Source organism: Lissotriton helveticus, chromosome 5_1, assembly GCF_964261635.1.
Source record: "Lissotriton helveticus chromosome 5_1, aLisHel1.1, whole genome shotgun sequence".
NCBI classification, from domain to species: Eukaryota; Metazoa; Chordata; class Amphibia; order Caudata; family Salamandridae; genus Lissotriton; species Lissotriton helveticus.
The window spans coordinates 1775137603-1775161294 of record NC_136065.1 but is presented as its reverse complement, the minus strand read 5'-3'; the positions used below and the strand labels follow the sequence as shown (position 1 = coordinate 1775161294).

The 23692-nt window shown below is 45.7% G+C and overlaps 1 protein-coding gene across 5 annotated transcripts in view; it reads right to left on the bottom strand.

Moving 5' to 3' along the window:
- STRADA (STE20 related adaptor alpha) overlaps positions 1–23692 on the bottom strand; it is a 231010-nt gene that overhangs the window by 113132 nt on the left and 94186 nt on the right. For all 5 annotated transcript variants that reach the window (XM_078645053.1, XM_078645057.1, XM_078645055.1 and 2 more), the window contains one exon: positions 15730–15838. In XM_078645053.1, the coding sequence (XP_078501179.1) occupies positions 15730–15838 (109 nt within the window). The remainder of the gene's footprint in view (positions 1–15729; positions 15839–23692) is intronic.

Here is a 23692-nt window from a genome sequence, read left to right as displayed (position 1 = left end):
GAGACATAAACATGCTCGCACTGGCGCAAGTCTGTGACCTGGGATCTGCGAACTCACACACATCCTCAACTGTGAGTTGAAAGTGGTTAGAAGAAGTGCACACAGAGCCGGGTATGCTCTTGGAGCTATGTTGCCGTAATCCGTGTATAAAGCGCTAATACGGAAGTGTCTGCTCTCTCGGCCTTGTTGCTGCAGAGTGTGTAGAATAAAGCGCTGTGCCTGGCCCCTGAGATATGTGCACATCTCACGAAATCTCTCCCCTTGTGTGCACTCCCTGCCCCTCGTGCCCTCAGAGTGGCACACTAATGCACTGAAAAGCTTTCTCGTCTCGAGGTGGGTTCTGCGGGGTGAATACCTCTAACCCTAACCTGCTGGTGGACCTAAGGCATCCTCCCCCCTTCACAAGCCCCCCAGGGCCCCCTCCTCGTCCCCCTCCCTCCCTTACCCCAATCCGTGCGTAGCCATATGGCCCGTCCGCGCAGACACGGCTGTCATCCAGGCGCACAATGTCCCGCAATGGGGCTCTGTCTGCCCCTATATTTGATGCGAGGGGGGCAAAGAAAAATAATTAAACAGAGCCACACACACAGAGCCACACATATAGAGCCCCACATATAGAGCCCCACACACACAGAACCCCCCCCCCACACACACAATAACATGAATGAACTCAAACACTATCAGTTTTTCTTGTCTGCTAAGGACATTAAACTAATCCAACTAATTACAAAAAATGAAGTAAAAATCCACTTAAGCAAGAGGAAATTTCACTGTATAATTCGACACATTAACCCATTGGGCTTCTGAGGAAATCTTTGGGCCGCAGCACTTACTCTTTTACAGATTAAGCAAGGTCGGGGTGATGCCTGTTACAAGAGAGACGAGGAAAGGATGAGGGGACGAGTGTACGGAAAAAGCAGGAAAAAAGATTACAGCAAGCATACCAGAAGGATGTGAAATGGTTGTATGAGTGTAAAGAGGAATGCCCTCAATTCTCACAGAATACTTTTTAACCAAATAGTCACCGGAAACAGTATTCCTTTTTCAAACCATCTGCATGTGAACATGAAATAAGGCATAACATGCAGAAGTGGTATGTGTTGCGCCAGACCTTGTATGATTTGCCCCGTTTTTTGTGCCTCTCCTGCTAGCCCCTCTTCAAGTTAGTACCTTTGACCTGCCGGAACCTTTCAGACGAAAACCATGGCAGTGAAATAATAATTTTACTACTTGAAACACCAATCCCTGTGTCAACTGTTGCTGTATAGGGAGAGAACGTAAATAGTGTTACTATTTCTCAACTCAATGTGTCCTTTTCCACCGTGAAAGACTATTTAAATAACACTGAGAACTGCTGCTAAGCAGTGTTTCCCGGTTATGGCCAGCTGTGTCAAAGCTTGGGCTTCTGAGTCGAGCTTAGCCATCATTGGTGGAGCAGGTGCAGTAGCACTGGGGTTCTGGAATGTGAGGGGTCTACTGAACCTCATTAAACCTACTTTTTTACTAGTCGACCCGGGGGCATGGACTACTGCTCTGGCGAGCATAAGAGCCCTGGGCACCCTTGCCACCTATACCAATGTCTTGCAGTGTGGTGTCAGCGCACCGTTCCAGCCGTAAGCCTGCTATAGCCGGTCATGGTTCGAACTACGAGTGATGCACTGAGGCGGGGATTGAGAAAACAAGCGGCAAGCCGTGGCCTCCCTGTTAATAGCCAGTGCTGTCTTCGGCTGGGGGTCATAGGCGGACTCGAACACTGACTGCTTCTGTACACCTCTCAGTGGCTGCTTTGCCTGAAGTGCCCGGTCAAGAACCCCAGACTGACCCCCTGCGCTCACTTATACGGCGATGCAGATGCCCCGTCGATCTAACTAAAGGTCAAACACACAAACCGAGAGCCATTAGGCGCACTGCAATGCTTCTAGTGGCTGCTGCAAGGAGACACTGAACTCTGCTGTGTTGCTAAGAGACATCGCCATTAAAACCTCTCCGGGTCAGAAGCAGCTGATTATAACAGCTTGAGAAATGCAGACGACTAACTAATGGCGGCGGCGCCCATACAAGCATTCAGAACGGACTGCTATCGAGGTGCAGTGCTGGCCTACGGAATTTGGGGGACGCAGACAAAGAAGGGTACAGTACACTAATGCAAAACACGGATTTGGGGACATGGCCAAGCGAGGGCACGTCCCCGAATTCCGTAGGCCAGTGCTAACCATCGACAGCAGTCTTACAAATTAAGCACTGGATGACTTGACCTTTCTAAGCCTTTTCAAACCACAACAAGCGCTCACCAGGATTTTTGCATCTCGCACAACGCCGACTTTTCTCTTATGGAGCCGTCCCATTCGGACGACCTCAGCCTGACTTGCTGCTGTGGTAAAACGTTCCTTATCTTCTTTATGGGGCCATCTGGCCCCATAAGGAAGATAAGAAAGCTTTTACCACAAAAATAAGTCAAGGAGCCCAGTCTGAAAAGGACGGGGCTTGGAGAGAAAGAAGAACGTCACTAGGGCCTCTTCTCCAATGGCTGGCCACCGTTTAGGACGCCAGCGAATGGAAAAGAGGAGCAGGGCTTAACCTCGCTAGTGAAACTCTCCCTACCTCATTAAATCTCGCCAGCTCGACTGCACATGTGCGCAGTCTTTCGCAGTCCGAGACCTAAAAACAGCTGTAGCTCAACTGCTCCACCAGGTTGCGCCATGGCTCCATATTGGCGGTACATCATGAAGCTGCATAAGGCACCACCCTGAACCACTGACCTCAATTTACCATCCCTTTTAGGTCTCGCCTAGCGCAGCGCACATGCGATGCTCTAGGAGAGGGCCTCTTGCAATCACTCCAGACCTTCACTCTTGCGTGTGGCAGCCTGCGGGAGCAAGCAGGGGCGCGTAGGGTGCCATCTGTTCTGTGTGAAGAGAGCAAGCATGCAAAAGAGGCACATTAAATGAATACACGTCCTGAGTGAACAGATTACAGAAGGACATTCATACTGGCACAAACCAGAACCAGCAACACCCCAACACCCCCGCGTTGGAATGACAGCGCTTGCTGAAGGCAAGCAGTGCTGAGCCTTCCACTACTCACAGTAAAAAAACAAAACTCAAAGAAATGCGAGGACCACTCTTCAATCTGCGGGTGCAGGCCACTACTTTTTAAGGTCTCGCCTAGCGCAGCGCGCATGAGCTGCACTAGGAGGGCCTCTTGCAATCACTCCCGACCTTCACTCGTGTGTGTGGCGGCCTGCAGCTTGCGGGAGCGAGCAGGGGTGCGCAGAGTGCCATCTGTTCTGTGTGAAGAGAGCAAGCATGCAAAAGAGGCACAGTAAATGAATACGCGTCCTGGGTTACGAGATTACTGAAGGACATTCATACTGGCACAAACTAGAACCAGCAACACCCCAACGCCCACGCATTGGAATGACAGCGCTTGCTGAAGGCTAGCAGTGCTGAGCCTTCCACTACTCACAGTAGGGTGCCATCTGTTCTGTGTGGTCTCTTTCACTTTTGCGATCGCGTGGCCGCGCTGGTTTGTTTTGCCATACTGGGGCAGCCCTCACTCTCCCTTACTCTGGCCCCTACCCACGCCTCTTCAGCACACACTGCGCTGCCTCCACTGCGGTTACAGCCACTGTTACTTAAATCTGAGGAAACTTGCACAATTGTTCCCGCCTCCCTCCCACATCCATGCCCTTCGTGTGGCTTGTTTTTTCCTTTCTTTGCGGTTGGTTTCTTTCTGGGAAGACAGGCGGCAGCTTGTCTGAAGTGGGGTGCAGCCATTTCACAACTTCTATGCTAATTACAGCACGAGAGCTGGCCTGTGTGACCAATAAATGTATTTGCCTTGACAACAAGTGTCATTTTTTGCAGTTCAGCTGCTGCGGTGGCTTCTACATTACTTCATTTTCGTGAAAGTCCTTTCATATTTGCAAGCTGAGGAGTATATTGTAAAAGGAAAGTAAACAAGAGGGTGGGATTTGGAAATACATGGCGATCCTGCGGCATTGTCGTCGATGCCGTCAGTACACAGGCATTGTGTTTGCCTCAAGGGACGGCAAGCGGGTGCGTGTCATTCATGTGACAGAATTCATGCTCCGCATTCGACAGTGTCAATCATTCAGTCAGTCACTCTTAGCCCAGCCTTCTACTTGGCTACACTTGACCCCACTGTGTTTGAAGGCGGCAGCTATGTGTGCTGGAAGCACCACGCATAGTTGGTTGGGCATGCTGGCCAACTCGGGTTAAGTCGAACAAGTTTGGTGTTTTTGTTTTAAAGGCAGAATGAACGGTAAGTTCTTAGAGGTTTGTGTCAAGCAGGACGATGGGTTCTTTTTGGCTGGGGTCACGTGTGCTTCCCAACCCCATACCAATCGGGGGTGAGCTGACTAAGTCGTGCTAACCCCACAGCAGCCTCTGTTCGCCCCAAGCAACAATTATCCCAGTTATATAACAACCTCTTACCACCACTTTGGCATGCTCCCAAGTCATTTTACACTTGCTTCCTTCCATTGTGCAAGTTCTTCAAATGGATCCCGTTAACACTCCTCCTTTTAAACATTAAAAGACTCCTCGTGTGAGTAGTGCCAAATGCAAGATTTTCCCAAATAAAGATGCTCGTTGTCCAACTGTTGGTTCTCCTCGTTGGCAACTTGTGCACATTACACATTTTGCATGTAACTTATTTCAGTTGCTAAATTCTCCACCAGATATCAGTTTCTTGCAAGACGCTGCACTTCGTAAAGTTTCTTTTAAAACTGCAATTTCTTTCCTGCTGCCAGGATCAGGGTGCAAGGAGGCACAGCTTCTATTTTAGGTAGATCTTGTATAACAGACTTTGTGGGCATCAGTGATGAAATGTTAAATAATTTACTGCACAAACTCATAAATAGGGGATTTCAGAATTCAATGCCACAGCCGATCTGGAGGTCTGCGGCAAATACTCCACCGCACGATGGTTTGGAGAGGGGGAAGAGTCCTGGGAGGGGGCTAGCGATGGAACTTCGCCTACCCAGATTCTCCAACTACATCATGGACATAATAGATAGTGCGGGCACACGACATCGGGATAGCGTCAAATCTTACATACATTCACTGAGTTTTACACAAACCTCTCTCATTCGCGATGGTCCGTGCCCCCAGATTTCGCTCCCTACCTTCAAGATATCAGACTGGGATGGTTGGGGGACAATCAGCAGGAATTCCTGGTGGCCCCCTCTGAGGATGACTGGTTTTGCACAGCCATTATGCAGATGAAATCGGGCAAAGCCCCTGGATCTGACTACCTTCCATTGACTTTTACAAAACATACTTGTATCAATTACTCCCTTTGTGGCGAGAGGTATATCTTGACGCCCTAGAGGCGCAGATCCTTCCCGATACAAATACACGCGGCTTTAATCATCTCACTCCTTAAGCCTGGAAAGTCTACGGATCACTACGACTCTTACAGACCCCTATCCCTCATGAACACATACACTAAAATTATTGAAAAACATTTAGCTAATCGCCTCAGCTTATTGATGGAGAAACTTGTCCTACATGACCAGGCAGGTTTTATCCCCGGGAGAGCTACCTCTCACAATCTCCATACTCTATTCTCCTTGTGGCAGTATTTTTAGACGCCACAAAGGCCTTTGATTCTGTTGAATGGTACTATCTCTTCACCATCCTGCAATGCATGGAGCTACCTGTAGGTTACCTTGCATGGATATGTCTGCTATATGCCTATCCCACTGCAGGAGTTCTGATCAATGGCCATACCTCCCCTTCCTTCCATCTCACTCGAGGCAACCGACAAGGCGGCCCTCTATCTCCCCTCCTATTTGCCCTTGCCATAAAACCACTGGCGGACAAAATCAGACAGCATCATCAAGAAAAGGCCCTTCGATGCTTCCTCCGCCCTCTCCTCCTATCCCTGCATGCTGATGATGTCACCATATGTCAACTATGTCAAAAACCCTCAACAGAACCTCAAGCCTCTCCTCCGCGAAGTCGTTCGCTTCGGAGGACTTTCCGACGTCCATACTAAATTGGGCCAAATCTCAGATCTTTCCACTCACAACCTCTCTGAGATGCTTCCCCACGGACAATCCCATACAGTGGTGAGATTCCAAGGTGAAGTACTTTGGGATACACATCACCACTGATCGGGAGGAATGAATGAGACTCAATTACGGTTGCACATTGGCACGTATAACTAGCAACATCATTTGCTGGAATGCTCTCCCCCTCACCATGGCGCGCCGTGTCTTGCTCATTAAAATGGTCATCCTCCCCAAACTCCTATATCTGTTTTTAAATATCCCCTATGACCCGGGCAGTCATTTCTTCTCTCAGGTCCACTCGGAACTCATGTGCTTAGTTTGGGGCAGTAACCAACCCCGCTCGCAATGGGATACACGGCCATACTCCCAGGGGGGATTCAATATCCCTGACTTGGAGCTGTACTATATATGTGCCCAAGCACATTTTGCTCAGTATTGGTTTTACCCGCCTCGATATACACCTCATATCGCCACCGAACATTGGTTATCGGACCCTTTCCCTCTGGACAGGGATATATTGTCCACACCCACACCTCGCTTGACCTTCCCGAAGTCAGTAGAAACCAAAACTAAACAGAATATTCATTGCTGGGGGGGACCTCTTTCTTAATGCAAAACAGTTGCTGGACAGAATGCAGAACAATGTCATACATTCGCCCCAGTACAGAGATCTGGGCCTAAATCCATTGTTTTTTTGCACTCCACACCAACCACCCCAGTTCAGACATGGCCATATGCAAGTCAGCCTTGACCCTGTGCCTCATGGGAACAGTCCAGCCCGAACTGCCAAGCCATGTCTTTCCTGGACCGGAATCAAGCATCCTAGGACCGGTTTCTGGCTATCAGCCGTCTTCAGCCAGGATAGCTTGACTCCAGTAGTGTGGAGAGCATGGGACTCACGTCTGAGCATACCCTGGCTGCCTGGCTGAAGACGGCTGAAATGCCAGAAACCGGTCCTAGGAAGCTTGTTTCCGGTCCAGGGAAGGCATGGCTTGGCAGTTCGGGCTGGACTGTTCCCACGAGGCACAGGGTCAGACTGATTTGCATATGGCCATGTCTGAACTGGGGTGGCAGAGTGGGCTAAAGAACGGTGATGGATCTAACCCAGATCTGTTGACTGGGTGTGAGTGTTTGATTGGTTCAGATGCTCCATCCATCACCACCCCCTTTTGTACCTCTTTCTTAATGGCACGTTCTGCACCATGCAGCAACTATTTAGGGATACACCACCCACTTCCATGGACATTTTTATGTACGTCCGCCTGCGACAAGGTTTTAGGGAATACACTCCCTCACACCCTAAAAAAACCCTACTGTTACTCCATTACATCATGTGCTACGCATCAACAACGCGTCCCACCTGGTCTCTACACTCTATCATAGCATATACACAGAGATGGTCTACACCCCCGCGCCTCCAGAGAAAAATGGGTGGCGAACATTGGACACGAGATCACAGACCAACAATGGTTGTATTGCTGCAAGAAAACTGAACAAGTCTCTTCCAGTAGTCGTTTAGGCATCACTCACTACAAGTTCCTACACCGCCTATACTATACTCCTGTTAAATTGCACAAGTACAAACTACGCGAAACAAGCAGGTGCGACAGATATAGGAAGGATGCAGTCGACTTTCATCTTGCTTGGGGATGCAACTCAATTCTCACTTACTGGCACGCTAGAAGCGATAACATCATTACAAACCCCCTTATCCCCACTCACCGAACTGCTCGGTTACATGGCAGAGATACCAGTGGCACACCGCAAATTTCTTTCATTCACTCTCCTACTTGCCAGGCGCCGGGTGGCCTGCAGATGGGGCCGGGGGTGTGCACCCAAGTTCAAGGACTGGATTGTGGATATGACACGCTGGCAGGACCAAACTTGCACATATGCTGAACTACTCACTCTATCATCCCGACCACGGGATATCTGGGACCCACTTAAATCTGATCTCCTTGAACACTCCGCACAGGCTGGTCATGAGTCCTAATTGCCCTTTCCCTTCCGTCAATATACCACCTATATTCGAATAGCTGATGACTGGTAGCTCTCACTTTGTATATCTGGTCTATCGCCTCACTGGAAGAAGCCGCTATGCATTGTGTCTACGCACTTGGGATATGGCTGTAATGTACAACTGAAGCAATTGCCTAATGTCTTAGCACTAGTTAGTGGCCATTGGAAAACTCATAGATGTGCCTATACAGGTCTTTGTAATATTGTTGTCCTGGCTGGTATGTATAATCTCGTTGATAATGATTGTGATTATTCTGCTTGCTGATATGAAATGCTCAATAAACAAATAAAAAAAGTTACCGGAAGATGAAAGACACAGATGGGAGGAGGGAAGTTAGGCTGTATGTATTGCTGTATTATAGTCTAAATGCTTATGAGGTCCCAAAGGCGAGACCTATTGGCTATGCCAATTCTGGTTTCCCCATGCCCTAGAGGCAGAGATGAGGCTGAAGAGATTGACTTATCATGCAGTGCATGAATGTAGAAAGGAACCTTCCAATGAAAAACGCAGGACTATTCCTCAGAACAGAGAGGGAGGGAGGAATCTGCAGGTTGACAAAGTATTCCACAGAAAGATCTTTACCAAAGGTAAGTAACTTGTTCTTCTAATGAAAACTTCTAACAGTCAACTCCTCATCTCTTGAATCGATATAAAAATAGTACCTCCCAGGTGGTGGGTCTGAGGAAACAGGTGCAGTATGATCTGGCAAAAAGGCCATCTCGGCAACCTTATATTCCAGACAACAGTGTCTAGTAAAGGTGTAAGAAAAGTTGGTCATTCACCCAAATGCACGGATTCTGTCAATATAGAAAGTAAGGAGCCCTTCGATGTAGCAGTTCTTTGCCCTTGGTCGCATGAGGTGACAGGAAGAACACTGGAAAGGTAATGCCCAGGTCTACATGAAAAAGAGTGACCACCTTAGGAAGAAAGGACCAACTTGTATTGGAAAATACAGTGAATGGAGTCTGAACATCAAGGTCTGCAGCTCACTAGCAAGCCCAGCCAACGTGATGGCAATGATAGAAGTCTCAAATGGGTTCAAAGGAAGAACTCATCAAGAATATGGGTGCTAAATTAAGATCTCACTGGAAAAGGGGGGGGGCAAATATGTCAATGACAATAGGAGATTTAAATAATGAAGGCTAGTCTAGCAAAAAAAAAAAAAAGGGAGGTCAAAAGTGACCAACATAACCTTTAACTTTTCCACAGGAAAGCCTTGCTGAACAAGAAATAAAGCAAAATGTAAAACATCAAACACGCATGCTGTGAGAGGGGATCAGTGTACACCCCCATTAATCAAGAAACACAAAATATTGCCCTTAAGAGAGAGATTTAGCGGATGGACGACAAACTCTGTGGATTACATCAACAAATTTAAGGACAGGTCAAAGAAACTCAAATTGCTCTGCTCAATTTCAAGGCATGGAAGTGGAGATTTGGTTGCAAGACCTGGAACTCCTGCTACTGCAAAGGAAGGCCAGCCCTAACTAAAAAATAAGGGAGGAGAGATATCAGGGAGAGGCAAAAGAGAGACAAGTAACACACCCCGAGGCTAATAGGTGCAATCTGAAGCATTTGCTCACAGTACTGACACAGCTTCCTCAGAACACGAGGAATCAGTGGAATGGGAACGATTATACAGCAGAGATAAAAGTTCCACCTCCAGCCAGACAGATCTCCCACAAACAAATTGAACAAAGTTTCTTCCACTCTGTAGCAAGAAGGTTCACCACAGCAAACGCCCATAGAACTGAAAATGGACTGAACTATCTCTACGTAAAGCCGCCACTCATGCTCCACTACGTGGCGCCGCCTGAGGTAATCGCAGACACATGGATGGAACACACTAGAGAGTTCATCCCTATCCAAACATCTAAACCCAGGCCCAAAGCCTCAGCACTTCCAGAAACAGGAAGCATGAACCCACAGTTACCTGCTTGTTGAGATACCATATTGAGGACATGTTGTTTGGCAACATTTGGATTGACTGGCCACAGATGGAAGGCAGAAACATCTTGAGAGCCAGACACATGGCACAAAACTCGAGCAAATGGATGTGATGCTTGGAGGGAGCAGCGACCTCTGATCTCCAGTGCACTCAAGATCACTGACTCAGCCGAGGGACTATGCATCAGTCACACGATGGCCACTGCCAGAAGGACTCAACGACAGACATTTCAGGACTGCCACTTAAGAGCTTGTGCCTCTGTATGAGAAACCTTGTTTCACCATGATGTACTGCGTTAAAATGGTAAAAACACAAGTCATTGCATTCTGTTTAGCAATTACAGTGATGGTTACACATTTCAGAGTCTTGGTTTGGGCATGTTACCAAGGACTTACTAGTACAGTAGTTCTTAACCGCATGCGTGCGGCATGATTTCCGCCCGTACGCTGGATTTTGCGGATTCGCACTTTACATGACGAGCTGGGCTCGTCATGAGCGTGCGAGGAGGCTACCTCATGACGAGCCCAGCTCGTCATGAGCGTCGAAGGGGTTAACCTGTGATTTACAGACCATGGGAGCCCATGAAGTCTATTCAAGGTGTTCCGGGCTGTTCATAAAATTTGATATTAGCAGATTAATAAGTTATATGCACACAAAAAAGCAAAACTGTATGTTGTAAAACCTTCTGAATGTGTGAAGGCATTGGAAACTAAAAATAAGGTTAGTATCATTATCTTAATTTGTGTGAGCAGCGCAAGTACAACAAACAGAATTGAGTATGGATTACTGGACCCAAGTGAAGCAGAAATATTATGCACAGACAATAAGGGAATATGCATTAGGAGCTAAAATACCAACGTGATATGCTAGAAATTAGCACATCACTTTGTACTTTAGAAATAAAACTGTATTTTGAAAAGTTCCAACCTTCCCATTAAAAAATATTTTTTTGCATAGAATTAAATAATTTCCATTATTTGTGTGTCTGTTTGAAGGACATATGTTTTGTGTAGTGTATTGAGGTTCAAATCATAGAAATTGCTTAGGTGGGGGTCCCCGGATTCCAGTAGCGATTCATTATGGGTTCCTGAAGTTAAAGGTTAAGAACAGTTAGTCTAGTAAGTCATGGGGTGGAGCATTTCAGAATAAGGAAAGTCTCTTGCACGTGCATTAAATGTTTTGTGGTTCATATGTCATGTTGAAATTCATTGAAAGTCTAGGGCAGTGCTTTCAAAGAGGTTTATTTCTACCTTTTTTGTGGGTTGTGTTTTTGCTCAGTGGATTAGCTTGTTAGCCAGATAGGAAGGGTTTTCACATGCAATATTTTGAGGCTAATGCACAGGTATTTTAATTTCAAGCAATACTGAACCATGAGCAAGTGTTACAATTACATTGTTAAAATGCACTTCCTGCAGTCTTCACATCATGCTGGCTACCTCTGTCTTTGTATAACGAGCAGTACTATAAACAAACATTCTGTGAGAATCCAAAGTAATTAAGGTTCAAAATATTCCCGATCTTCAAGTGAGACAAGGGTTTAGTGCATTTTTGGTCTATTGCAGCTTCTGGATACTTAATTTAAATAATGAATTTAAGTGCTGCAAGCAGCTGTACCCAAATAATGAAACCATATGTATTTAGTCTTATGGTATGAGAGGTGCATATAGTTGTTACAGAAGATATTGTGGCCCCTTCCATGAATGGCTATGGTTTATGATATTGGAACCAAGAAGAAAACTTAAAAAAAAATTTTTTTTATAGATATGTTAAGAAGAAAACATAATAAAAAAGGCAGTTATGGCTGCCGAAAACCAAAAATATCCTTGTGAACATGGACACTTACAAGTAGAGACTAAACATGCATTGGCTGTAAAAACATTTTGAGCACAAAACAGAGTATGATCTTATAATGATTATCTGAATACCTACTGAAGAATGATTTTTGCATCTTGGTGGATCAGTGGTTATTTTTTAGACACTGAACTCCCTACTCTCCCTAGAAATCAAGTACTTTTGTGTGGCAATTAGTTTCAACATGAATGCAAATTTCGTCCTTGAAAAGTACGTAAACGGATTTAATTGAGAGCATGGTGAAGACAGTTACTCAATGTTTATGGTATAAATCCATGAGTGCACTTCTAAGACAGACTCCTTCAATGCAGTTAGACCAGGGTAGGCAATCTTTACTATGCGGCCTTTTTCCATTAATCATTTGAACATGACCAACACAAAGTGATTGTAATCGCTCTCGTCCAGCGGTGGTTCGGGTATTCCGAATGTGAACTACCATCACTGTGCTCATTGAGAATCAGAAATCCAGACTGTGAACCATTGTAATTATGCAGCACTTCCTGCTTTGCCCTCATGACCGGTATTAGTGATCGAAAGTATCTCTCCTTTACAATCAATAGCACAATTGTGGAGACTTTTTTTTGATGTGCCTTAGCCTGAGCAAGGCGTTCTTCCACTGCTAGTGTCATAAAATCATAAACAGTTTTGCTGTTTCCTTTAGCCCTTTGACTCTCACTCTAGCACAATGAAGTGCAAAACAGTTGACCAACTAATATAGCAGGATGTTCTGGGTTGGCTGCAAGACACATATTTTTCCTCAACATGGCACTGTTTTATTCGGATATTAGGGATCTAGTCATTTTTAGAGCCTGAGGCCTTATTATCATAATCAGGTAGTTTTCTTTTTCATCTTTTTTTATTCAATTTAAAATGACAACACCATGAATACAGTGTGAACACCTACGCAAAACACTAATTACAGTTGAACTGTTGTGTGCTTCTGACATGGACTTTTCGTTTCCCCTAAGTTAGCCTAATCATGTACGTTTTAGGCGACTTTAGTTTTGCACACGTTACTAAATATAATGCTTGCCTTTGCGCTATGTTATATTTTCACACAGAACCAGCACGTTTTCGCCTTTTATCTTTTTTCCTGGGATTTAGTCTGAACAGCCCAAGTAAGGTCAAACAACACTGACCGGAGAAAAACAACAAGGGGCACACACTAGCATCTAGAAATAGGAGAATGCAGCTGCTGTTTTGAATACACAAATCTCATCATAACAAAGGACAGGATTCTGGAAAATAACAGTCACACAGAGCGACGGTCCTGAGACAAGAGTGCTGCGTAGGCTGAGATGTATAACATCCACCTATGTATACAAAGGTACAGGGTCCGCCACTAAACCAAGAGATCTATATTTTATAACCCCTATAGTAGTACGGGAGGGTTTCGGCAGTTCTGTCAGATAACAGGACAGGGCTCTTTATTGTATATGGATTATTAACAATGCTGATGACATTATTGACATGTATTTGTTTTAAAATTGTGGCACAATTATTGCATATTAGAGCATGATAGTTTCCTTTGTGTATCTTTTTTAACTTATTGTAGACAAATGCGAGTGAGAGGGAATGTGTGTTTCCGGTTACCACCATCCCTGAGAGGGTCGACAGTGTTATGCTCTGGTGTGCCAAATCACTTGCGTCTCTGGAAAGTTTAGGAGGGCAACTGAGGCACTATAGCTATTGGACTCTGGCTCATAGTTACTGATGTGGCATGGTGTCTCAGTCCCCTACATACCGATGTTCTATGGTCCCAACCTGAGTTCAGTTCCTGAGCTGAATTCCGGCAACAGAACGTCATGAACAATGCCCAGTATCCAAACATATAAAAAAATAAACAAAAAACAAACACCAATATAACAGCTTCCCAGTTTGAATGAGAATGACTCCCCCCTCCTCATTGACTCGGAAGAAACAAACACAACAATCTAGAAAACCCTTTGCAGGAAAGAGGAGCATCAACACATACAAACATCCACCCAAAATCTAGTGGGATATTTTCACATTCAAGAGTCTTTTCAGTTCCACTAGTTCACAGGGCTACCATGCATGCAAGCACAACTACCCCACCTGGGCTAGGCGAGAACGTGGTCAATGATATCATTTTATAAAATCAAACGAGGCTTTCAAAAATAGAATTACGGCCTCATAGAGGCCTATAGGGAACATTAGACTTGCTGCACATGTCAAAATGTACAATCTATGTTGGCTAGACTCTTATTCAACTTTGTCTTTTGTTCATATTCTCTTCTTTCATACTTTCCCTTTCCCTGAAAATCACTTCAATTTTAATGTAGGTTAGCCCTTGTCCAGTTAGTCAATTATGGAAGAAACCTGCTTGCTTGTGCGTCTTCCTCACTTCACATTACCCAGTGAGCATGAGCAGTTGTCTGCCTTTATAGATCCAGTGACTCCACAAGTGTCTCTTGTTGTCATATGCCCACCTATTTCCAATACAGCAATAATGTTCTGAACCACATGCCTTTTTTCTTTTTGCTATCATTACAGAACATGTTTTTCATCAGTTATTTATAATTTGGGTAGCCTGTTTTTAAAAACATCTGTTTATTGATTTTCTGTTACATTTACAGTGTTTAATATGTGCATTCTCCATCATAATTATACATGACATACATCCGGGAGGTGCATTGTCGGCTACCTCCTGTATGTCACGTGCATTGAGGTTTCTTCGCATGGTGTCCATTTTTCTTCGGTTGACTACTGTGTGTACATTACATAGATCGGAGTCTGAATAGTGGGTTGCACATGCATGAGCCACTAAACATAGAACTCCAATCACAGGTTAAACATAAACAGTAACCTTTGAGCGATTTGGTGGTAGTTCCCTTTTGGATATCAATCACTCGCTCTACTCCTGCGTTTCCATTTAAATTTTCGGGTGTCTATGTTCTGTGTCCCCGCCCCCATGTTTCCATACGTTGAGTGAGATGAGTAAGTGTTTGCGCAGTCAATTGTTAATCTGCGGCCTTGTGCACAGTTCTCGTGTTTATCAGTCAGTTGGCCACTCTCAGTAGATCTACTGCATGGGGTAAGGGGTTATCAACAGCAGTGCGTTATCACTAAAGACCGGCCAGCTTAATATCTGCACTTCGTGCATACACATAGGGTGTGAGGCTCCATAAATATCATCTACAATGGGTAAAGTAATTTTGCCACGCGAGTGGTTGTAGGGGAATGTGAGAAGTGGTAGGGAGAAGTGAAGGGCTGTCTGCAGTAGCAACCCTTTAAGGGGTGTTTAAATTAAGTGTCTTTGTTGTAGTTTGGGGTCACCATAATTGTGTCCGCAATGTCCACTATCCAACCCTCAGCATCTCAACAATAACTCGGGTAACCACATTTTGCGAACTAGACCCACAAAGGTAGATCTGTTTTAGTGTCACATTTTTTGGCTAACTTAAAATATGTTCTTACATTTCTGCAATCTAACAAGTAAAAGTGCAAGCACACCATCAGTGACGAAATGCAATCCCAACGAGAAAAGGGAAATAAAATTGGATTACAAGAGGTCTGTGCGCTAGTTTTGCAAACCCATCCTCTAACTCCTGATAAAAGTTTATTCAGCCTTTGCTACGTTTTCCTTGATGTTCAATCCACCATCTTAACATGGTTTAAGAGTTTATTTTCAAGGTATCCTAGTGTTACATCACCACACATTTCTACGGAAGCAGCAACATGAACGACTTCCATGTGCTGTATCAGTTGTCATCGGAGGTATGATGAGGGAGACCAATGTAGAAGCAAGGAGGCCTTGAATTACAGTTTCCATGCCCATTTCATATCTACAGCACAATGAGCAGCGACTGCAATTAGAAACTAACATCAGCAGTTTCCTTCACTACTTACCATATGCCATGAATGAAGTGACCACCCAGAGTTCATTATCCGCTATAAAGGTTGCTTTGTATGGCACAATGTTCGGGTGATGGAAAAGCTTTGACACATGGAGCTCGCTCTGAAAGGACAATAGGGGCATTAGTGATTATACAAAGTAATACATTGTAATAACAGGTGTTAAAAGACTCACTTTACAGGCATTGGGACAACGTAGGTTGCTGAACATCACACCGTGGAAAGTTTTAATTCCCAAAAAAAAAAAAATAATAATCACTTTTGTGGGTTTCCAACCATACAAGTTTGCCTCTTCAAAAACCAAAAGACAATAGGTCATGCTGCTAGAGATTTGGAGTTAATTCCGGTTTCCTTTTAGGTGAAGTCCTCACACTGACAAAACTCACTCCTATTTCATGAGGCCACCATCCATTAATTTTCTAATTGATTACTGTAAGAAAGTGGCTCTGTATATACTGGATCAAAGTAAGGTACAGTATGTACAGAATCCCCAGTCCCCAGAGGTTTGGCAAAGGCTAAAGTTAGATTATAACAAAAAGAATCCACATCTAGATTTTATTAGAGTGGTCCCTACACTGGTGAGGAGCACATAGTGTTCTTTAAATACCCCTCACACACCAAAACGACCGTTGGTGTCATGCTTCATAATTGGGGTCTTCACACCCCTCTACGGGATGCGGCGTGCTTTGTTTTTGGAGTTGGGAACAGGGGGCCGTGGGGCGCCTGGTTGTCTTTTGACGTCAGGAAATCTTACCCTCTGCAGGTCGCGGTTGGAGGGGTACCTTGTTGTGAGGCTGCAGGTGTCCTCTGGGTTGTTTAGGATGGTCCTTTTGGGCACTGGATTTCAGGTCACAATCGCTGGGGGTACAGCCCCAGGGTCTTTGTTCACTCAGGCACAGGCCGGGCTCGGCGGGTGTAGAGTGTGCTGGATTCGCGGTTCCTGGCTTGCGCCAGGGTTGTTGCTGTTTGAGCAGAACCACTGCTCATGGGAGTCCGAGTCTTTTAGATGAGCAAGGCAAGCAGGTCCTCTGGGGCTTTCGAGGTTGTTGTCCGCAGGAGACGCAGGGGTTTAGCAGGAGCAGGTTCAAGGGTCAACAGGCCGGTAGGGCTGGGGCCAAGTCAGTTGTTGTCGTCCTCTCGTTAGCAGCTGCACAGCAGGTATTCTTCTTGGTCTTCTTTCTTGTTTTGGAATCAGGATCTGAGGAAGGAAGGTTCAGGGTGCCCCTAATCTAAATTTAGGGGCATTACAGGTAGGGCAAGGACAGAGACCAATGGGTCCCTGTCCTGGGGTGACTACACCCCCTATCCTGCTCCTCTCCTGTGGGAGGGGGGCAGGAGCCTATCTCTGATTGGGCAGGGCTCCCCATCCTCAAGATGGCCAAAGCCCGGAGTTGTGCTTCACCTCGCCTCTCCCACCTGAGGGGTGGGGTTGGGAGAGCCTGGCACTCCCCCTTTCCTCACTTAGGGTTTCCCACCAGTCTTCCCGCCAGAGTGGGGCTCAGAACCGGTTGGGGCCAGCTGCTGAGTACAGTAAGTGGCCCGGAGAATCTCACAAAGGTGGCATGCCTTTGAAGCTTCCCCTGCCCATCCTGGGGGAGGAGACCTAGCACCTCGCCCAGGATGTGCATTGTTGCAGGCCTAGGAGAGCGGATGGCTCTCTACCCAGGGGTCCAGCAACATGTTTGCTGTGTGGCAGCCTAGGCAGCCTCTCATAAAAAGATGTGGATTGTAGGTTAGATTTCAGAGGGCATCTCTAAGGTGCCCTCTGTAGTACATTTTACATTAAATCCCACACTGGCATCAGTGTGAGTTTAATGTGCGGAACAGTTTGATATCAAACTTGTCAGTCTTCAGTGTAGCCATTATGGTACTGTGGAGTTCGTAATGACAACCTCCCAGCACCATATACACGTAATGGCATCACCGCACTTACAGTGCCCAGGAATGGCCCTGGGTACTGTAGGGGCACAGGGCTCATGCACCTGTGCCCACACCACTGGCGTATGGCACCCAGCTAGAGGGTTGATGGATGTATGCCAGGGCAGTAGGTTTGTGGGCATGGCACACAGGGATGTGTGCCATGTCGACTCTTTTAGTTCTGCACCAGGACACTCAGCTTGCAAAGGCAGTGTGTGTGTGTGTCAGGGGGCAGGGCCCCTAAGGGTGGCACAATAAGTGCAGCAGCCCTTAGGGGTCTTCTCTGGTCGCTATGCCCTGGGTACCTAGGGTACCATTTACCAGGGGCTGACAAGTGGCCAGAGATGCCAATTGGGTTTTAGTTTCAACACAGTTTTAGGGAAGGAACACAGGCCCTGGGCACCTGATTGGCAGGAGCCCAGGGCACACTCAGTCAAAGCACATTAGCAATTCAGTAAAAAGTGGGGGCATAACATGCAAGAAAGATGGCACTTTCTCACAATTACCCTTACCGCGGTGGGTCACAAAATGTAACAAACAAAAAAAAAAAAGTAGCATGCAATCTGGAGGAGGAAATGTGAGAAATCCTCAAGATTTAGGGAGTCACTTTCTTTAGGAGAATCCATGTTCATCTGATTTGGGGTGAAAAGTCCTCTGTGAGGCTTTCCAAAGTGGGGCTGGACCACCGTACATTTTCTGGCTAGCTGAATGTTTTTCCAGAGTAAGCCCTACCATCATGCAAGTCCACTGGAATAGATCTGCTCTGGTGCTAGGGGGCTCCCAAAAGTGTACCAGTTACAGTATCTACTGCTTCCTCTACTCATGAAATGTGGGTCTGACGGGGATGCCAATGTGATTTCCATTCAGAGACGAGGCCTTTTTACCTGTTCCTTATTTGGAGGACCGTCACATGGTGCCCTGTAAAACACTTTCATTCCTTCATAACTGGGATTATGGGACTATTTCATGTCTTTGATTAAAAGCAAAACATGAAGGAGACCTGTAACGTGTTCGGAGTGTTTACCTGCGGGACCTAGTGTGAGCTGGTGTCCTCTGCACCCATGAGTGTGTGTGCGGACACTGCAGCTAGTGGTCTCCTTTGTGCTTGCTTCCTAATGTTCATCTTGAGCACTGCAGTCTGCTGGACACACAACTGTCCCCGTAACTAGCGTACATGCACAGGGACAGGGGGTGAGTGGGGAGGGTGGTTGGAGAGTAGGATGAGGTAGCCAGAAACAATCATTTGTCTTAGCTTAGGTTTTTTATATTTATTTATCCATTTGTAAAGCGCATGGTTACACCATCGGTGTGTCCCCGGGCTAGAGCAGACTCTCAATAAGTTTGGCAGAAGCTATGAAAAAGAGTATCCAAAAGCAACGTCGGCACTAGAGGGTCATGATACTAGTTTGAAGGTGGAGACAGCCATGTCTTTAATCTCTTGCGAAAAATGTATTCGCGAGGTTCAGTTCTTAGTCCCACAGGCAGAGGATTCCAGATCTTATCTGCGAGGTATCCAAAAGAAGCGTGCTTCCATCCTCGCTTTCTGCATTCTCGGCACAGTAACCAATGCCTTCCATTTAGATCTTAGATTCCATGCCGGTATGTAGGCTAGAGATAGTGTGGTCCTTTCTTCCACAGCATTCTGTGGCAGTGGCACATGGCCTTGAACGTGATGCTCTTCTCCACAGGCAGCCTGTGCAAGGTTGCCAGTGCCCTCGCAGCTGTTGCTCTTTTCTGGAGGTTCAGAACTAGGCGAGCTGCCCCATCCTAGATCAACTGGAGCTTGGTCAGATCTTTCTTAGATGCTCCCAGACAGAGAATGTTACCGTAGTCCATCTGGGAGGTGACCAAGGCATGTACAATTGTCTTCCTCACATTGATAGGTAAAAGTTCAAGGAGTTTCCTTAGGACTTTAAGAGTCTCGAAAAATTTCACCACCACCTTCCGGATTTGGCCTTCAAATGTTAGTTTAAAATCAAGCCAGACCCCAAGGTTCTTTACTTCTGCTTTCGGGCAGGTATTTGTCCTAATGTCTCAGGCCACCATGCTGATGTCCATATAGAGGGGGACTTCCCAACTATTAGCACCTCCGTTTTGCTACCATTAAGTTTCAACCAATGGTTGGATATTCATGCTACTAGCTCCTCTAAAAACAGAGAGAATTGGCGAGCTGTCCACTCCGGATTCTGAGATAAGGTGACAATCAGTTGTGTATCATTGGCGTATGATTCAAAAGTCACATTGTATCCTTCCACTAATTCTGCCAGTGGGCCCATATATAGATTAAACAATGTTGGGCCCTGCAGCAGGGGAATGCTCTTGGATGTATATGGGTGTTGGGCAACTTGGAAGCTCCATGATGAGAGAAAGGACGTCATCCAGCGTAAAGGTGTGCCCTTGACCCCGCATGTACATAATCTTTTCAGAAGACCACGAGATATGGTGTCAAATGCTGCGCTGACATCCAACAGGATCAGTGCAGCAGTCTGGCCTGCATGTGCACATTTCCTTAGGGTTTCCGTAGAAAGGAGTAGCGCTGACTCTGTGGAGGTGGCTCTAAAACCAGACTGTGAGGGGTGAAACAAGTCATTTAGATTAATATGATTAACTAGTTGCTTGTTGGGTACTTTCTCTGCAATTTTTTCAAAGAATGGTAGTAGCATGATGGAGGGAAAGTTTTCTAGCACCGAACAGTCCGTTAGTGTTTTTTTCTGCAATGGTCGCACTATCGCTGGTTTCCACTTCTGAGGAATTTCACCCAGATTAAATGAACGAGCAATTAGCTGTGAGACACCGGGTGTAATGACGTTGCCTCCTTGCATTAAGATCTTGGGAAGAGCTGGGTCCAGGGGAGATCCAAATTTAATCGCCCTGGCCATACTCTTGAATTCTTCCACCTCCGGCACCCTAAATTCATCAAGGGTTATTCCATCAAATACTGCTCTAGGAGAAGCTTCCGGATTTTCACCCAGACATACTTCCACTGGTAATGAGTCATACATTTTGGCAACTTATCTGCAAAAAAGTCAGCAATTTTATTGCAGTTCTCCAAGGAGTTACTGGCATTTTCATTTTTTTCGGTATAAAAATCACAGCGTGTTTTCCCAATAAGCGCATGATATTGTTTGAGTACTTTTTTCATAGCTCCCCATACTCTTGGTGCAGTAGTCCTTCTTCCACCTGCGCTCTAGTTGTTCGAATTTTTTTCCCATCATTAATGTGTCATTAACCCAGGGCGCCGATACCCTCATCCTCTTAGTATTCTGTGTGGTCCACAGAGCTATACCATCCAGTGCATCCGTTATGAAATTCTCAATATCCCTATTTGCTATGCTGATATCCTTGTCAAGTTTAGGGTTGGTATTCAAAAGTGCCTGTGAGAAAGTATTAGGATTGAACCTTGTCCACTTCCTATGTGTGATTTCCTATGTGTGATTTCCTGCCGTGGCTTCCTGGGGAAAGGCCTACGAGAAGGTAAAGAAAAAGACACTAAGTGATGGTCTGTCCGGGGGACTGCCCACGGCATCTCCACCTCTATCTTAGTTGAGTTGGTAAAATTTATCTAAAATGTGTCCCAATTGAGGAGATGGAGCGCTCACTTTTAGGACCAGGTTCAGCGACATAAGGTCCTTGCATAGGGTATAGTACTTCAAGGTTCTCCTTATTGTCACAATGCAAATTAAGGTCACCCAAAATTAGCTAATTATTATAGCGCAGTGCTGGTTGAACAGTGTCTCCACCAGGCTCGATATAAATTGTGCTGCAGGGCCTGGTGGGCGGTAAATCAGAAAACCCGCTATTGTGTGGTCTTCGGCTGCAGAAAGAGTAAAAAAGAAGGCCTCACAGTTCTCAAGGTTGGCCTCCTTTATGCAGCATTTCATCAACAATTTGTATATTATTGCAAATCCTCCTCCTCTTTGTATTGGACGATCCTGTCTAAGTATCCCAAAACCTTGTGGGAGTGCATCCAGGATATCCGGAATAGAGCAACCCTCATATTTAGGTTTCATTAGTGAGCGACAATTTATTAAAAGGAAGAGTAATTTAGGTGCATGATGTGTAGTCTTTTTTTTAGGTTCAAAGTCTGTGTTACATCTCACACATTTTAATGGCCCAGAGTCTGCTAGTTTGTGCCAACAATATTCAGAGATTAGAGGTGCTAGGTTACATAGAGCATTCGATGTATAATGTATATGTTGATGGGATTTCCAACAGGCAGTGGTTCTGGCCCCTGGTGGGCGCAGATGGCGGCATATGTGCTTGCCTTTGACCCGTCCACCTCAGGGTTCTCATTTATCGGATTGGGAGAGTTACGATCTGAAAACATTTAGCACACCAACCTTCCAAAATGGCGGTCTAAGGCATCTATTTCAGGTACAGAGGGAAAGACCCACTTCCTTGGACCACAAAAGCCAAGGAGAAAAGCCCCAGCCCTCACGACCTGACCCACAGCACGTAGCCTTTGAGCAGCCTACAAACAGGTAATAAGGCCTCGCCTGCAACACACAGTAGTGCAGGGGGGTCAAACAGATTCAATTTTTAAAATGTGCAATTCAGTAATTCACTTATTCAAAGTGCAATAGCCGTGCAGAGTATTCAAATCAATATAACCAGATCCCCATTTCAATAGAATCACCCCACTCACGAAAGACCGATGCGCGTCTGCGTCAGGGCTCTCATTTATCGGATGGGTAGAGTTACGATCCGAAAACATCTAGCCCGCCAACTTTCCAAAATGGCGGTTCCCCTGCTACAGTGAAATTCAATTCCATAGCATTTAGTTAGCTGTTAGTGCTACAAAGGAAAAAATACAACCCCACCTGAGCTGCCCCAAATTGGTCTCAGGTTGACAGCTCTAGCACATTACCCATGCATTTTGAGCAAAAAGAGCAGAAACATGCTTCCCCAGGACTCCAGGAGCATTTGATCATCTAAAAACTACAGGCACCCTGGCCGGCTAAAGGCATGCTGTCTCGGTAACCACAGCTGAATAAGTACTCTGTGGTAAATAAATAATTAATTACCGGATCTATTTTTGACTATAATCAATAAACAGGTAGCTCAATAAATAAGAGTCAAGATTCGAGGTAGCTGGAGTTGACAGGCTTTAATCAAGCATAAAGGACAGGAACAGGACAGCCTGTACGGGAATAGGATGGCAGCTGCCGGGGGCAGGAATAGGCTGGCAATTGGACAACTTTTAATAACAGTGCACAGTATATATAGTTAAACAAAACACATTACATTCAATACAGTAGGCGTAGCAGTAGGCGTGGTTTGTAGCAGTCGCGAAAGATAAGGGCAACATGATGTAACAAGAAGGCGTGTACAGGGCGTATACATAGACATGTGATGCAAACGTAACAGAATATGTCATAAATGGGGCGGAAACATGGAGGGGGCTACCTGAGCAGCTGGGACCTTTAACCTAGTGGTGCGCGCAAACTGACAATGACGTGTTACTAGGGAGAACTGGGGGCTATGACTTCTGCGCTAGAAGAGGAGACTAAAGTCTGGAGTGTCAGAGCGACATGTACCCAAGCATATCTAGTATCTAGTGTTTAGAGTACATGTTGATAGAATCCAAAAGTTATCAGGGCAAAGGCTAACAGACATTAAGACTGGTGCATGCATTATTCTATATGTAGTGCGTGTGTGAGGAATATTCTATGAACATTAATACAGTATTTCTCTTACATGGAGACACCAAGGCTAGACCATGACGGAAACTATTGATGCGATTCAGTAGCTTAGGAATGCAGAGAAGGAGGGTTGGACTGATAACTCGAATCATAACATACTCTTGGCAGACTGGGAGGCAGAGCCAGGCCGAGCCGGGCACTGCGTGGCAAGAAGTAAGCTAAGGGTCAGGGATACAGGTGGGGGCTGTATCGCTCCTCGGAGAGGGTTCAGGAGACAGGAGCTGAATCTAAGTCCGGGCCCTTTTGAGGCCTAGAAACGGGGACAATTCAATGAATTAACGTGCACACTGTAAAATGTGGCAACGTAGGTTTACATAGGCCTGATATTCGTTGCTTTC